The following is an 18,401-nucleotide window of genomic DNA, read 5'->3' as shown; positions in this document are numbered from 1 at the left end:
TATTCTAAAGAGAATATACAAGCTTTAGATGTAGACAAGTATTTACAGGGAGCTCATTTTCCAAGACTTTCACAAGAACAACAACTTGAGATGAATTGCCCAATTACATCAGAAGAAATTTCTTTAGCTATTAAACAGTTGAAATTGGGCAAAGCTCCGGGAACAGATGGATTAACAGCAATTTATTATAAAAAGTTGTTGCCTGAAATGATTGAACCCTTAAAGATTTTGAAAGGCCCCCTATCACCATTATTGTTTGTTTTAACATTAGAGATTTTACTAATTAAAATTCGAGAGACCTCTTTGATAAAGGGAATTAAAATAAAACAGAATGATTATAGATTGAGAGCTTTTGCTGATGACTTGGTTGTGACAGTATCCCAACCGTTACAGTCGGTCATAGACTTGATGGAAATTATAACTCAGTATGGTAAGGTTTCTGGGTTTAAGGTGAATAGTAATAAGACTAAGATATTATCCAAGAATTTATCTATGAGTGAAAGGGATATGTTATCTAAATTAACAGGTTTTGAAATAGTGAAGAAGGTTAAATATCTAGGAGTACATATTGCAGCCTCAAATGTAAAATTGTATAAGAATAATTATGAAACACTATGGTTGAAGGTACAAAGGGACTTAAATAATTGGAAAAAATTACAATTATCATTACTGGGAAGAATTGCAATTGTTAAAATGAATGTTCTACCAAAGTTTCTCTTTCTGTTTCAGATGATACCTATATTGAAAAAGGATGCCAACCTTGATCAATGGCAGAAGGGTATTAACAAATTTATCTGGGCGGGGAAAAAACCAAGAGTTAAATTCAAGATTTTACAAGATGCCAGGGAAAGAGGGTGACTCAAGGTGCCGAATTTGAAATTGTACTATGATGCGGTTGCCTTGACCTGGGTTAGTGATTGGCTTAATCTAACTAACAAGAGAATACTTCATCTTGAGGGATGGGATTTGGTATATGGATGGCATGCATACTTGCTTTATGATAAGAAAGTAGACAGGGCTTTTAAATCTCATATTCTTAGAAGTGCTTTATTGCGTGTCTGGAAAAAGTATTATTATAAGTTAAATTATAAAATACCGATTTGGGGAATTCCTGGACACGCGATAGAGGGTGTATCTATGGGAGTGAGTATGGATACGGTTTCTTATAAGGAACTACTTAGATTGCAAGGGAATGATTGGCAACTCAAACCAGTAGAGGAGTTAAGACAAGAAAACATAAGTTACTCTTGGTTTCAATATACCCAATTGAAAGCTAGGTGGAAGTCAGATCAAAAGGTTGGCATCACAACTACAGATCAAAATTTAGTAAAGCAAATTAGAGATTCAAATTGTGCACATATAAAGAGGATATATAATGCTTTAATTGAATTGGATTCGGAAACGGAACTGGTTAAAGACTGCATGATAAAATGGGCACAAAATATTCAGGAACCAATTTCGTTGGACACCTGGGAGATAATTTGGGTCAGAAATGTTAAATTTACCCAGGCTCCAAATCTAAGAGAAAATTTTTATAAAATGTTTTATAGATGGCATCTGGATCCCAAGAAGTTGTCCAACATGTATCCTAATTTACAGTCTAAATGTTGGAGGTGTGGTAGTTTAGAAGCTACCTATTTTCACATGTGGTGGACTTGTAGAAATATAAAAGCTTTTTGGATTAAAATTTGGTGGAACATTCAAAAGATTTTTAAGAGAAAGATAAAGTTTTCCCCGCAATTCTTTTTATTGGGCATTGTTGTAGATTGTGATGTTAAAGAAACTAACTTGATGTTGAACATGATAACGGCAGCACGGTTACTGGTGGGACAATATTGGAAGAAGGATAGTTTGCCCACTGTAGAAGAATGGGTGTTTAAAGTTTCGAATCTTGCAGAAATGTCTAAGATTTCTGCTTATCTGAAGGATCATTCACAGGAAAGATATATTTCAGTTTGGAGGAGATGGATAAATTATATTCAAAACAAATATGGGACTAAAAAGTACCATTTAGCTTATGAGTAGATTTTAGTGGGATATTGTTATTGGTACGTTGTTGGTAGTTATGTTAAAAGAGAGTTAAAGCGCATTATGAATTTGGTTAATTGTATATTATGTATAATTTTTATTTAGAATATGATTATTGTAACTATAATCCTGTATTTAGCTCTGGGAAGTGGGGGGGGGGGAAGTGGGTGGGTTTGGGGTGGGAGGGATTTGGGGATATATTGTAAAATTTTGTTTTTGTAAAACTCTTTAATAAAAAAAAGGGCATGCGGAATTTGGATCGTTAGAATTGCAGGATAAAAGTGTGAGTGAGGTGAACTCGAATGACTGACCTCTGAGGCTTTCACTGAGCTATAAAACTTTAATAAATGGTACTGAAGCAGGGAGCAAAGGGAGAACAAAGGGAATCCTCTGAAGAGCAGGACTTACCTGAAAGCAATCTCGTATTTGCCTTTGTTCTTCATTGATAACATCTGCTTAGCTTCGTCCATAACTCTGACAATCCCAAATTCCAAACCACCATTTGTTCCTATAGGGCCACAAACAGAAAAGACAGCATGAAGCTGAGGAAAATGCTCAAAATGCAGAAAGGGCAGACCAAAGTTTCTCACTTGTCACAGACCATCCCAGAAATGCCCTGCTGACAGATGCTGATCCTGAGCCCTGGCAACATACTTTTTGAGGTCAGGTAAATAACAACATGACACCCAACTTGAAATTTCTTTGAGCAACTCATAATAATCAAAGAAACTACAAAAGAAAAACCCAACAAAACAAAAAGATGGCAAGTGCAATGGAGGGAGTGCAATTGTCTGCCCCTTGCCAAAGGGCTGGGTGAAGAGCTTCAGGGAGTGGGAGGGGCTATCCAGACCTTTGGGGGAGAACCTCATTCCAGAGGGCAGGACTGAGCAGAGACATTGTTCAACTGAAGGAGCCAAGAGCACACCAATCCTGCTGCATGAAGTCAGCCGGGCCCTATGCTACGTAGGGGAGGACAACATATTTATATATGTCTTTTTGTCTTGTTCTCTTCTGCAATGTACAATTTTTCCAATGTTTTGTTTAGCTTTGTTTTGTTTTTGTAAGATTTCTGTTTCCTTTTTTCCCTTTGTATTTTAACTTTCTAAATAAAATAAAAAATTGTTGAAAAAATATTTCCTTTGATGGCAAGGATACAACCTCCATCACTGTCCAAAAGAGGAAGGTCAGGTGGAAAGCAACTGCAGCAGAAATGGCTGTGGACCCAGGGAAGTAATCAGGGAGGAGACTGACTCCCAGTGAGCAGTTAGCTGAAAATCCTCAGTTCCAAAGAGTCTAAATTTAATTTAATTTAAATAAATAAATAAATGATAACTTACCTTTGGGGAAACTGATGTCCAGGGCCACATCATAGGCCTCAGCAACAATCTGTATATTTTCAATCTGAACAATCCCCAGAATATTTTCTGCATCAGAAACCTAAAATGACCACAAGGATCGTTATTCCAATGGCCACCGTAGTTGTGATGGCGGTAGTTGTCAAGGAGGGGATTTGTTGGGAAACTGATCATGAAATGGAAAGTTATCACAATCCTTGCCTCTCTTGCTAATGGATTACTTTGCCAAGTGCCTCTCTGGTGGAGGACTCACCTCCAGCCGGATGGCCTTCTTGATATTGAGGGCCTTTGTGGCCTTGAAATTGACCAGCAGGCAGTGCTCAGAGAAGGGCTCGATGAGGCCAATGTCGTCAGACAAGCAGAAGTCGTCACCAATGTTCTCCAGGCCGCTGATTCGCCAGGCGACTGGCAGTGGAGTCACGTTCTTTAGGTAAAGGGATTTTGTTTCCTTTCTGCAAAAACAAGAGAAGCCAGGCAAATGCTAATATATTAGAGCCTTATTTGGAAACCCCAACTTCAGGTATAAATTCAGTCTACATGTAGTATTAGGGTTGTTTTTCTGAATTATTTTATTTCGATGACTCTTCAAATATGAAGTTATTTTGACATTAATGTATTTTACTTATTTACTTATTCAATTTGTATGGCCACTCATCTCATCTAAGTGACTCTGGGTGGTTCATACGGATAAAAAAAACCAATCCAATAAAACTGTCAAAGTTCTGACTGATGAACCCAATGAAGTAAACACAGCTGAGATGATTAAATCTCTAATGCAAAACTTTATTGAATGCACCATTTCAGCACTGATGAAAGTGAAAACCAACACTGAGGTTTTCACACCTATTTTGCTATATTAAAAGAATAGAAACCTCCCTCCACTCTTTGTGCAGGTCACATTGCCCAATTGCTAGTTAGGCAGTTGTTATGAGAGAATCCACAGTCTTCAATAAAAGTATCTCTGCATGTCTTTGCTTCTCACAAAGTAGCCGGCAGGTGCTAACAGCTCACATTCCAATCTCCCCCCTCCCCCCAAGCTGTTGGCAAGCTACAAAGTAGTTATGTCTGGACCAGCCTGTCACTTTGGAAGGTTTGACAGGCAGCCTCCCAAAAAGCTGGAAGGAACCTGGAAAATAGTAAATACAAATTATTTTCCACTATATCCCTTATCCTGGTGGTCGTGGCTTCTGGGGGTACTTAGCATAAAATTTGGTTACTAAGCAATCTGCTTTTGGTGAGCTTTTGTCCATCTCACCTCTGAGATCAGATAGCCTCTCCATTGCACTAAGTACTATAATCTTCCTCTATGTTTTCTAGAGTCTAAAATTTATTTTATTTCATAATACTTGTCACTATGATAGGACCAGGGCCTTCCCTTTCAACCGGTCTCATCTTGGATATATGAACTGGCTTCAGCAAGCTACAATAGAATACTGGATGCACGTAGTATCCTAGGTAGTTTTAACTCTACTGTAACTGGATTGATCACTTTCACTATTGGGAAAGGCCCTATGTATTTAGGACCCAGTTTCTTACATGGCAGCCTCAGGTTTAGATACTTTGTGCAGAGATACATTATATCTCCTACATGAAACACTCCCTGTGGCACTGTTCTCCTTTGCCTGCTTCTTTTGGCTTTCTTTTATCTTTTTTTTAAAGTATTTAAATTTTAATTGTCTATTATTAAAGTATTTTAAAGTAATTAAATTTTAATTTTCTATTATTACAATTCATTAGTGCTTAATGAACAACGTATTGTTTGGGTTAATTTGTTTTGCTTAGTGTAATGTATTGGGCTTGTTTTATTAACACCACATGGTATTGCTGGGAGGCTGTTTGAGCAGGGAAGCTAGATAACGGCTCCCAGCTCCTCAGACAACCCATCTCCAGCACTGCTATTGCTTGCCCCTAGGGCGGCAATAGGTTGCTTCAAACCTATTGGCCGCTGCCTAGGGGCCAGGGTGTAAATTGCTGCATCTGTGAACCCAGTACACAACACTTAGTAATGCAAATTATGTTTTTATTCTCTATCCCATTTTCCAGCCATTGATAAAATAAGTTCCATGTTTGAAAATATTCTGTCTTCTTTTTCTTTGATTCTCAATGTAAGTCTATCCATTTCAGCACAGTCTAGTATTTTCTTAATTATCTCTTCATCCAATGGTGTTTTTTCATTTTTCCAGTGCTGAGCAAATACAATCCTCACTTCTTTTGGCTTTCTCTTGCTTTATCTAGGGCTTTCTTTACATTGGCCCTGATGCTTTGGAATGAGTCTACCCAGTCAGCCAAAGGGGGGCTCTTGAGGACCTTCTGGCATGGTCGATAATTCTACGCCGGTAGCCACTTTAAACAGGGTGAATCCTGTGTTACTGTGCACCATGTTGTTGTATGCCACCTCAGCAAACAGCAGGAACTCTGCCTAGTTAGATTGTTGGTAATTTACACAGCAACGCAGGTACTGTTCCACCATTACATTAGATGGTTCTGTGGCCCCATTTGTACTCAGATGAAAAGCTGAACTAAGCCTCTCGGAGGACCCAATCATCTTATAAACTCCCACTGGAACCTAGCAGTGAACTGGACCCCTTGGTCTGAAATAATGCGCTTGGGAACCCCACGCAGGCAATAGATGTGCTGCAGGAACTTCTTTGCTAGCTTCTGGGCTGAGGGGAGTCCAGGGCATGTAACTAAATGGCCTTGCTTGGAGAACAGGTCCACGACAATCCAAATCACGGTATTCCTCCCACTCTCGAATAATTCAACTATAAAATCCATGGCTATCTCTTTTCAGGGCCAGGTTGGGTCTGCACCTTACTACAACAGTCCTGGACTCTTCTCTGGCATTCTTTTGCTGGTGCCATACACAGCACAACTTTTCACATAGCTTTCAATGTCTTTTTTCATCTTTGGCCACCAGAATTAGCAGTTGGCCAGATGCAAGTTTTTAGAAACCCAAAGTGGTCCACTTGCTTGGCATCATGGCTCCGTTGCAAAACTTGCACTCGCAAGTTGTCAGGGACATACAGCTTATCCAGGCTACTTCCTCTCTTAGGGTCACTTCCCCTCTGCGAGCTCCAAACCATGCATCGGTCTGTAACTCTTGCTTCAACTGCTGAGTGAAAGCATCACTAAGGGAAGGGCTTTTCCTCTTTGCTTGTTGCCTAGTGGTGGCTTGGGCTGCTCGCTCGTTAGTGGGGATATTGGAATTCACCACTTCCTCCTGATTGCTTTTGTATTAGGGCATGCGGGATAGGGCATCAGCCAGGAAGTACTTCAGCTCAAAGTCAAACTGATTGAAGTATTGGGCCCACCAGACATACTTGGGGAAGAATTTGTGGAGGGTCTTCAACACCTTTAGGGTTTTGTGATCAGTCCATACTTCAAAAGGGATTTTACTTCCCTCCAGGGATTGCCTCCAAATCAAAAGTGCACATCGCACTGCAAAGGTTTCTTTTTCCCACACTGCCTGATGCCTTACGATTTCATTCAGATTTTGGGACATGTACGTGCATGGCTGCAGCTTCCCCTCTTTGCTCTTTTGGAGGAGGACTGCTCCTACTGCCACATCGCTAGCATCTGCTTGGATTACAATTACAAATGGTTCCTCTGGGTTGGGGTGCTTTAGGACCGGCTTGGCCACAAACAGTCTTTTAGGTTCCTCAACTGCTGCTTGGCATTCCGTTGCCCTATTAAGCAGCTGGCTCAGCTGGGGTTTCTGTCCCCCTCCCCCCGTTTTCAACAGTTCTGTAATCGGCAGGGCAATCTTTGTGAAGGATGGAATAAACTGCTAGTAAAAGTTTGCAAACCCCAGGAAGCTTTGTAGTTGCTTACAAGTTCGTGGGGCTTGCCATTCTAAGATGGACTTCACTTTCCTGGGGTCCATCTCCACTTCTTCATATGACACTCTGTAGCCTATGTCAGGGGTAGCAACTTTGGCTCTTTTATGACTCGTGGACTTGCAGCAGAGCCTTGGTGGAGCAGTGGGCTAATGCCTCCTTAAGTAACACCAGCTGCCTGCAATTAGTGCAGGTTCGAGTCCCACCAGGCTCAAGGTTGACTCAGCCTTCCATCCTTCCGAGGTAGGTAAAATGAGGACCCAGATTGTTGGGGGCAATTAAGCTGACTTTGTAATAATGCTGCTTCGGGGTGTGTGTGAAAGCCCTAATAAGCAGGCATATATATAGAATGAAGGCTACTGCTAAGCTTGTAAGCCGCCCTGAGTCTTCGGAGAAGGGCGGGATATAAATGGAATTAAAATAAAAATAAAATAAATAAAAAATTCCCAGAATTCTGGGAGTTGAAGTCCATGAGTCATAAAAGAGCCAAGGTTGCCTACCCCTGGCCTAGGTAATCTAGTCTTGTGGAACACGCATTTTGACAGCTTGGCATACAACTTAGTGTCCAAATGTTTTTTCAACATTTGCCTTACAAGCTTCACGTGTTCATTCATTGTCTCTGAATAGATGAGGATGTCATCCAAGTACACATAGACCTCCTTATACAGGTGCTCATGCAGCACCTCATTAATAAGCTGCTTGAATTTTGCGGGGGACCCTTGCAGCCCAAGAGGTATCAGTCTAAACTGGCAGCACCCAGCAGGCAGATAAAAGCAGTTTTCCACTCGTCACCCTCTTTAACTCTCACCTAGTAGTATGCCTCCCTCAGGTCTACTTTGGTAAACACCTTACCCTTTGCCAAGTGGCCTAGCATGGATGTCACAACCCATATTATTAAAGGGGAGTCTTTCTAATTCTATTTCTTCTATTACTCTGAGTTTTGTCATACTCCGGGAGGAGAGGGGGGAAGACGCTGCGGGCTGTCTCTTTGTTTCTCTCTATCGCTACAATGTATCCCTTTCGCTGTCTCTGCATACTTCCTCTTTGAACTGTCTCTCCCTTGACGTTACCTTGGGGTAAGAAAGGAATGTGCCTCCGGACATCTGACTTATCTCCCATTTTGGAAGGGAAGGTGCGAAGCCCAAACAACATCGCTACAAGCCTGGGAAAGACCAGTCTTTCCCACAACACCTGAGGATTGGCCCATTCGAAATGAATGGAAGAACTATTGGGGTGGGGTTTGCTAGGGACTATTTTGACCTATTGATCTGAGCGGGAAACCCTCAGATCCTGTCTATTATGCCTGCTATCAGCTTCTCCTAATAAAAATTCCTTTTGGAAGAAACTGCTTCCATGAGTTCTATTTTCTTAGGATGAGGTTTTGAAGTGGACCCTAACATTAGACAGGATCTGCAGTAACAGTCAGCCTGGAAGGAAGAGCCTTACCAAGGGACTTGGCAAACAATGTCAGATATTGGAATGGAGAGGGAAGAACCTGCGATGGGGTGGGGGGGAAGCCTCCCACTGAGCAGATCCCTGCAAATACTCCAGCTCTGAATCCTCGAGCTCACTGGAAGAGGTAGTGGTCGCAGAATGCTGCCACAAGCCCAGGTGGTCGATGGGTCTCAGAAAGGAGGAGGACTTGGAGAAGAAGTCCAGGAAGGTGCCACTCATCAACCAGGTTGGAAAGTCGAGATGGAGAGGTCTCTCCACCTTAGTGAAGACAAGGAGGACTGGCCACTGCATTCCAGCCGATTGCTGTAGCAAGCAGTCAACATGATGAAAATAGCACTCGACTCCATGAGAGAAGAGAAGGCTGACCCATGCCGGGGCACCATTAGCCTGGGTTCCACAGAATGGACAGATGAAGGAGGGGCTGAGCCAGGAGTCCCAGGGCCTTCTGAAAGCAACACTGAAACTTCTACCATCGTCGCTGCTGCTGCCACCCATCGCCAAGCAGCAACCATGGACAGAGATGGGAGATGATATAAGCGGAAGAAGAGACATTGATCCATCCAGAAGTTCCCACCACTGGAAGTACTGCAGGATTTTTCCTGACCCAAGTGCTAAACTACACAGCTGCAACATCCCAAGTGACTGAGCCAGGGTTTGCATCGTGCAAGCAGCCCTAGATGTCACCGTGGCAGACTGGGTCATAGACCTCCATGATGCAGATGCTCCAGAGCTGCAAAACTTCAATCAATTCATGGCAGCCCTTAGGCGTTGATTTGAAGACCTCCTAGCTCACTGGAAAGCATGGGAGCAAATAAAAACAGTGAAACAGGGCAGGCGACCCATAGCAAAATACACCCAGCAAACTGAATTGGCTGGAAGACATCCTGATCAGCCATTTCAAGGACGGGTTAAACTATGACCTCTACAATGCCTGCATCTCCTGAGGAGACCTCCACCAGCTGCAAGACTGGTACGTCCTGGCCAAGGAGGCAGAGATCAACCTAGCCAAGAGGCAATGACAAGGGGGGAGATTATAGGGAAGATCACCATCAGAGCCAACTCGCAAGCCATTGAAGCAAGCACCAGCAACCAAAAGAACCTCAGGATGCTTAAAATGTGGGAAAGAGGGACACCATGAAGCTGAATGCCGCTCACACACCCCTGTGCAGAAACTTGATCAAGCTCCAGCCGGAAAACCCAGGAAGACTCCAGCGAAGCCGAAGGAGACGGCCATGAAGAGCAAGGAAGCCATCGAGTTCCTTGCCTCAACCTAATGAGAAAAGGGAACTCTGACCAATCCAGGAGGAACATCCAACTCATTGAACAACAACTCAGAAGACAACCCCCTGGTAAGTGGACCCATTGCATCCCTCACCTGGACAGTAGAATTGTTAGCTTCTGGCATGCCTGAGAGAGTGGAAATCAGGGCATTAATTGACTCTGGCTGAACCTGTTGTCTCATAAGCCCAATGTTAGTAGGGAATTTGGGAATTCCAGTGAGGAGGCTGAAGAAACTGATCTGTTTCGGTCAATTCTTCAATAAAAGTATCTCTACATGTCCTTGCTTCTCACAAAGTAGCCGGCAGATGCTAACAGCTCACATTCCAATCTCCCCCCTCCCCCCAAGCTTTGTTGGCAAGCTACAAAGCAGTTATGTCTGGACCAACCTAGTCACTCTATGAGGCTTGACAAAAACATTAAAAACCAATTTATTATATAGAAGCATATAAAATATATTGTTTCTATAATCAATTAACAAAACAGAACATTACAATCAGCAGCAGAATCCTTTCTAAGAGCTCCCTGCCATTTCTAGACACCCCTCCCCAAAAACAGTGGCAGAGCCATGTCTGCAAAGCCTTGTTAAAGGCTGGGAGGATCCAGGTCAATTTAAAGTCTGGGTGTCAACTTGTGAAACAAACCTGGCTGAAGCCGTCTTTGTCGTTCTGAGTTGCCACAGGTGGGGGGGGGCAAGAGGGGAAAGAAAACTACAGCATTGCTAGACTAAACACAGTGTGGTCCCATGGGAACCAAGGTCATTCCCACAGGAGCTGAAAGGTGGAGAGAAGAAGTTTCACCAGAGTCTGCCAATTGCTTCCATTGGTTAGCCTGATCAATCATATAGCAGAGGGGAGGGAAGTGTTACATTTAATTGTGTTACATTTAACACTTGTGTTACAAGTGTTACATTTCAGTGTTACATTTAACACTGAATACCTAAGGGGAATTTTAGAGTTGGTTTCACTTTTGACCATGCCAGGTGGACAGTCAGCAACCTATGAGCTTGCCATAGCTAATAGAGCTGTCTTTGGGAGACCCCTGGCAACCCAGGAAGTTGCAACTACAGATATTGCAAACACAGCAGGGGGCGTCGCCACAGCCCCTGAAGTTGCAACCCCTAGGCATGCAGCAGCAGTCAGGATGGGACCAGCAGCTACTGGGGGTGCAACAGTCACAGTGGGGAGCCCAGCAGCCAGTGATTGATCCACCTTTCAGAGCAACCTTTGATGGGGACCCAGAGAAGCTGATTTTTTTTTTAAACCAAGTGTTCTCTCATTTGAACCGCTGTGCCTACATCTATCCAGATCCAGTTGCTATGGTTGACGTGATTGCATCCAGTCTAGAGGGAGAGGCATCTGAATGCCTGAATAATTTATACAATGAGCAAGCCCCTGAATGTTTGGACGCCCACCTCTTCCTCCTAGGACTGAGAGAAAGATTTGAGGACCCATCCATTGCCCTCAAAGCAGAAGAACAAATCCACAAGATAAAGCAAGCCGGCCAGCTTGCCCTGGAGTATGTACGAGAGTTTCGCAAGATAGCCAGTTGGATAGAGAGGTGGCCTGAGCAGTCCACACTCCATCACTTCAGGGAAGGGTTGGACAACCACCTCTCTCAGGCCTGCATTTATCGAGCGGTACCTGATCAGCTGCAAGCATGGTACCAGGCAGTGGTAAAACTAGACGTTCAGCTTGCCCGCTATAAGAAACCTCCCTCACCTGAAGCCGGGCCAAGGCCAGAGCAACCCAAACAGCAACCACCCTGAGGATCTCCAACTGTTGCAGCTGCTGAAAGACCCAGGCCACCTGCAGGCCTGTCAATCAAGTGCTTCCGATGTGGACAGCAGGGATATTGAGCAGCAAATTGCCCAGTCCCCTACCCCCAATTGCAGAATAGACCAGGACCAGCAGTAAGAAAGAAACCTGCCCAGCAGCCAACGAGAGAGAAATCCAACTGAATCACATAGGAACCTGTTGCCCAAGTCACTTCCCCCACACAGGAGGATGCTGGAACTCAGGGGCTGGATCCACCCCCGCTCTACCCTCTTTCAACAGCGACGACAAAGGAGAGAACGACCTGATGGTGAACCAACACATCCCACTTTTCTCACTACCTGCCAAACTCATAATCCCTAAGTCAGGTATACAGGTAGATTTAAAAGTGCTAGTTGATTCTGGATGCTCCCGATGCATCATTAGTTTGCCATTTGGCATGAAACTGGGCATACAAGCAGAACTGGTCTCCAAATCTGTGATGTTTGAGCAAGCCGATGGCTCCCTGATGGAAGGGACTTTAGTCACACAATTAATGGAGCCCCTACGCCTAGAAATAGGTGAGCACTGGGAATTTATTCGCTTCTTGATGGAGATGGGACAGAGTTCCAGAAGAACAACCATCACTGCAGCCCTCCACCGACCTGGATTTTATGGCAGAGTGGCTATACGGAAACCTCTCCTCAGTGCAAAACACATGAAAGCCTGCTTGGAGTTTGCTAAAAAGCACCTGAAGAAGTTCCTCTCAAACTGTGAGGAACAAGATTTTCTGGTCTAATGAAACCAAGATCGAACTGTTTGGCCTCAATTCTAAACATTATGTGCCTCCTCCTGTGGCACCTGCACCTGCACCAGCATTAACAATAAAAGATTTACAAGATGCTTTACAAGATGCTTTAAAAACACAATCCCAACAATTAGCTGAAGTTATTGAGGAGAAGAATACTGAAATAAGAGCAGACATTTTGGCTGCATTTCAAGGGCTTGCAGTTTGTATTGAGCGTCTGGATGATCGCGTGGAAGAGCTCAGTCAAAACAATATGAGATTAGATGCTAAAATGTTGGATGCTGAAAATGTGATGGAAAAGATTGATGATGATGTAGTTATGATACAATATAGAGATATGGAGTTTGCTGTGAGGATCAGAGGTCTGAAAGAAGATCCTAAGGAAGATTTGAAAGAATTATTGGCACAAGCCCTTGAACAGGTTTTGGAGCGTCCAGCAGAAGATATTATGGGGGATCTAGACAAAATATTTCGTGTTAACTCTTGGATTGCAAGACAAAGAAAGTTACCTAGAGATGTGGTGGTTTATTTTACAAAGAGATCAATTAGAAATGTGGTCATCCAAGCCTTCTATAACAACAGATTTACAGTTGCTGAGCAAGAAGTTTTAATTCTGAAAGAGATTCCTCCAAGAATTTTAAGGAAAAGAAAGGAATTTGCTTTCTTGGCAGATGAATTAAAGAAACGGCAGCTTCAGTTTAGATGGGAGATTCCAGCAGGCATGGTGGTGATGTATGCAGGCACGAGATATCATCTTAATACAGTTTTGCAGGCACGAGATTTTTATTCTAATATTTTGAAGGCAGGTTCTCCGCCATCTTCAGAATTTAAAGGAAGGAATGGTGAAGGAGAGCGTCAGTCACGAATGGAGAGTATACAAGGAGCTGAAGGAGCTACTCTGCAGAAGGATAAAGAATCCCAGCAAATCACAGAAGTGGATCAGTCCCAGGTGCCAACAGAAGAGGTTAGAGAACAAAGAATGACACGGGCTGCAATTAGACGAATGAGACAAGAACAAGAACAACAGAAAGCTACAATCATATCTCAAAAACCTACTTACAGTGAAGCAGTGGGAGGAGCGAAACCGAAGAGAGTGCAGGTGGTCTTTGGAAGAGGCGCTCCGAAAGCTTCAGATCGCAAAAGATGGCGACAAAGTTTCTAACTTGGAATGTTAACGGACTAAATTCCCCGCACAAGAGAAAGAAAGTATTTCAGTATTTAAAACAATTTGGAAATGATGTTATTTGTCTACAGGAAACGCATATTCGAGCAGCTGATCAAAAATATTTGATAAATTTTAGGCTGGGTACACAGTTTATTGTGTCTGCTCCAGACAAGAAAAATGGTGTAGTTATTTATGTTAAGAATAACTTAACAGCTAATTTAATTGAAACAGATAAACAAGGAAGATATGTTATGATTGAACTATTAATAGAAGGCAAGAAAATACTTTTGGTTGGATTATACGCTCCTAATCAACAGCAAGGAGAATTTTATAAACTATTACATAGCAAGATAACTTAATGGGATTATAAATCCTGTATTTTTATGGGAGACTGGAATGGTGTTTTGGATGTACAAAAGGACAAAAAAGGTCTTTTTAGAAGTATACCAAGTCACGCTAGATTGCCTAAATCTTTTTTTGAGATGAAAGACGATTTGGAACTGAGAGATGTTTGGAGAGAAAGAAATTTGCAAGAAAAAGACTTTACCTTTTTTTCCGATAGGCATCAATCTTTTTCCAGGATTGATTTTGTATTAATTACTAATGATTTTTTTCCTAGGATTAAGAAGATTAAGATATGTCCAAGAACTATATCAGATCATAGTCCAGTATGGTTGGAAATAGAAAAAGACAATGGAGACAGGCAGTCTTGGAGACTAAATGAAAATTTGTTTAGATATCAAGAAAATGTGGAAGAGTGTAAAAAACAGATGAAAGAATTTTTTAATATGAATATGTACAAGTACCCTTGTACTTCTATTGAAATGGTTTGGGATGCAAGCAAAGCTTATATGAGAGGAGTGTTAATATATTTAAACAATAAACATAGACGTAAACTGGAATATAAGCGAAAAGAATTAGAGAAGGAAATTAAAAGGAAAGAGAAGGCTTTAATTTTGAATCCATCTGATAGGAAGATTAAAGAGGTAATTACTTTATTAAGAGGTCAGTTTGATATGTTGATGGCAGATCAAGTGGCAACCAATTTACGGTATGTTAAACACAATACTTTTTGTAATGCTAACAAGCCGGGTAGGTGGTTAGCTTACTTGTTAAGGAAAAAACAAAGGTCACGTAATATAGATAGAATAGATTACAAGGGTAAAGTGGTGTTTCAGCAGAACCTTATTAAAAAGGCTTTTGTTGATTTTTATTCTAAGTTGTATGTCAGGGACAAGATTCAAGATGTAGATATAGATAGATATTTACGAGAAGTTAATATCCCTGTTCTTACACAAGAGCAAAGGGAAGGGATGAATCAATTGATAAATGATGAAAAAAATAATTTAGCAATTAAGCAATTAAAGGTGGGGAAAGCACCAGGAACAGATGGTTTGACTGCCATTTATTATAAAGATTTACAGTTAGAAATGGTGGAACCTTCAAAAGAACTGTTTAGGACAATTCAATTGGGAGGAGAAGTGCCTCCATCGTGGAAAACAGCCTTTATATCGTTGATTCCGAAGGAAGATCAAGATATTACCCAAGCCAAAAATTATAGGTCAATATCGCTTTTAAACACTGATTATAAGATATTTGCAAAAATTTTAGCAAATAGATTAATGAAGGTAATGCAGCAAATGATTCATAGTGACCAAACTGGATTTATAAGTGGTAGACAAATGAACAATAAAGTGAGACATATTGTAGACTTATTGGAATTTTTGGATAGAAATAACCAGGTTTCTGCAGCTACTGTGGGAACTCCTATGTTGTTCAAAGAAAAAAAAGAGGGGTCTCTTCGTCTCTGCATGGACTATAAAGGTCTGAATGCAGTGACTGTGGAAAATAAATACCCCCTCCCCCTCCTGAAGGACTTACTAACCCACCTGGCTAAGGGGAGTGTCTTCACTAAATTAGACCTGAGAGAAGCATATTACTGGGTGAGAATAAAGGAGGGAGATGAATGGGAAACTGCCTTCAACTGCCCCTTGGGAAGCTACCAGTTCAAAGTCATGCCATTTGGGCTGCAGGGGGCCCCAGCCGTATTCATGCAGTTGATTAATGAGGTCCTACATGATCATTTGTACAAAGGGGTTCTAGTGTATCTTGATGACATCCTGATATACAGCATGAGTATGACTAATCATATAAAGCTGGTGAGAGAAGTGTTAAAGAAACTATTGAATGCCAAGCTTTATGTCAAATTGTCAAAGTGTGAATTTAGATTATTTTGGCTGCAGAATTTCCAATGAGGGGATTGAAATGGACCCAGCCAAAGTGAAAACTATAATTGAATGGCAGCCCCCAAAGACTCACAAACAACTCCAGAGCTTCCAAGATTTTGCCAACTTCTACCGTCAATTCATCCCTTCCTTTGCTGAGATTGCCCTACCTCTTACAGAACTACTACCAACAGGCAAAGGAGGAGGGAAACCATGTCCAGGCCAACCACTAGCATGGACTATGAGCTGTCAAATTGCTTTTGAGAATTTAAAAAGACTATTTGCTGCTGAACCAGTCCTAAAGCACCTCTGCCCAGGGGACCCCTTCGTAATTCAAGCTGACGCCAGCGACGTGGCAGTCAGAGCTGTATTACTGCAAAAGAATAAAAGAGGTGTCCTGCAACCCTGCACCTATACCTCTAAAAAAATTACTGAAAGCAAGAGGAGGTGGGCAGTCTGGGAGTAGGAGGCCTTCGCCATTGGATGGGGACTATTAATCTGGCGACACTATCTAGAAAGGAGCAAGGTGCCATTTGAAGTATGGACAGATCATAAAAATCTGAAGGCACTGAGAACTCCCCGCAAACTGTTCCCAAAACAAGTGCGATGGGCACAGTACTTTAACTGTTTCAACTTCACACTAAAGTACATACCAGGAGGAAAAAACTTCCTAGCTGATGTGTTATTGAGATTACCCCAGTACAAAATCGAACACAAAGAGACAATCATCCCCAGTCCACAAACTGCTGCTTAACTCACGCCTCGCAGGGCCCCTAACCCTGATGACCCTGGAGCAAAGAAAATAAAACAAGAGGTCCTCACTGATCAATGGTTCAAAGACAATCAAGCCTCCCTAACATGCAGGGATGGTTTGGCTTACAAGGGGGGGGGGAATTATATTTTCCTGAAGCCCTCCATCTTAATGCTCTCAAACCCTCTGACATAAAACAGGCTGGACACTTTGAATATTTAAAAACTCTACACCTCATCCGCTGGCAATTTTGGTGGCCGGGACTAAAACGAGATGTGGAATGTCAGGAGTTGTGCTGTATGTGCCACCATAAAAAGAATTCCAGGGAAAACCCCTGGGTTATTGCAGCCGGTGGCAGACCCTTCTCAATCATGGGAAGAAATAGCTATGGACTTTTATAGTAGACCTACCTGAAAGTAGAAGAAATACTGTTATCTGGACTGTGATAGACCTGTTCTTGAAGGAGGCTTTCATTGCTTGCAAAGGACTCCCATCGGCCCAATGACTGACTAAATTGTTCCTGAAACATATCTACCGACTGCATGACGCCCCTAAGCGAATAATTTCAGACAGTGGGGTGCACTTCACAGCGATGTTTTGGAAGAGTTTTCTTAAATTAATTGGATCTTCTCAAGGCCTATCATCTGCTTTCCATCCAGCTACCAATGGGGCTGCAGAATCCGCTAACAAGATGGTGGAGCAATATCTCAGATGTTATGTTTCATGCCAACAAACAAACTGGACAGACCTCCTCCCTTTCGCAGAGGTGGCTTACAATAATTCTGTTCCCGGGGGGCGGAGCCAACTGTCAGAGCGGGCGGCTGTGTGAACGGAGCTCTCTCCACGCACAACCTCTCACCCAGTGTTCGCGGGGGCTTTTCGGAGCTTCAGGAGGTCCTGTAGGGACATCCGAAGTTGCAGGCAGCCCGGAGAACCTTCATGAGCGGCAGTTCGTGTTGAAGATCCGGAGAAAGTCTGATGCGAGCGAACCGGGGAGAAGGAGGCCAGTAATGGCCGACATGAAGATCTGACAGAGGGACGGAGCTAGCACGTAAGCAGCGGGACAACGGTAGAGCGGAGCTGACGGAGAGTGTATCCGAATATTAAATAGGAAGCGCTTGTGAAAGAGGTACTGGTTCGAAGTGGGAGCCTCACGGAGAGGGAATAAGCGGCGATAGAAGTCTTGAGGGAGGCGTTTGGCAAAAACAGCAAGGGAAAGAAAGCCGAAGACTATATGACTGTATTCTAGCTGGAGAAAAGCTACAACAGGTCAAAGTCTGAGCTTTGGAGCCTTAGAGACTGAACTCTGGATTGTCGGGCGTGGAAAGCGATCAGCTTGGTCTAGTCTGGTCTATCCTGGTAAATTTTGAATTTGTGAACTTTTGAAACTTTTGAAATTCTACTCTACTTGTCACGGGCGGCCATTTGATATAGCAATTTAGTAACTGGAGGTTTGTTTAGTGGGACACCTACTGGTCTTTGACAGCAGAGGAAGACGGAAAAGGTGCCAATTTCTGCGCCGGAAACGGGGGGGGGGGGAAAAAAAAGAAGAAGAACGTGACTTTGAATATATTCATACTATAGAATTCTATTATATAAATTGCTTAGTTGGTAATAAGTATCTGGTGGTAACTGTTTTATATATCTTTTGTCATAGAGTTAAAAGGTTTATATAAGACTCAGGGTATTACACATTGATAAAACGCTGTTATAATTGGGGAAACATGACAAGTATCTCGGGAGCAA

General features: G+C 42.5%; 1 protein-coding gene across 1 annotated transcript in view; it reads right to left on the bottom strand.

The window, feature by feature from the left end:
• HYDIN (HYDIN axonemal central pair apparatus protein) overlaps nt 1-18,401 on the bottom strand; it is a 350,217-nt gene that overhangs the window by 89,128 nt on the left and 242,688 nt on the right. Inside the window, exons 53-55 of the mRNA XM_081335684.1 lie at nt 3,637-3,835; nt 3,366-3,465; nt 2,437-2,536 (exon numbers count right to left, since the gene is read on the bottom strand). Coding sequence (XP_081191810.1) covers nt 2,437-2,536; nt 3,366-3,465; nt 3,637-3,835 — 399 coding nt within the window. The remainder of the gene's footprint in view (nt 1-2,436; nt 2,537-3,365; nt 3,466-3,636; nt 3,836-18,401) is intronic.

The sequence above is a fragment of the Vipera berus genome, assembly GCF_964194415.1.
Source record: "Vipera berus genome assembly, chromosome: 10".
NCBI classification, from domain to species: domain Eukaryota; kingdom Metazoa; phylum Chordata; class Lepidosauria; order Squamata; family Viperidae; genus Vipera; species Vipera berus.
Note: the sequence above shows the minus strand (reverse complement) of the source record. Positions and strands in the feature narration are given on the sequence as shown.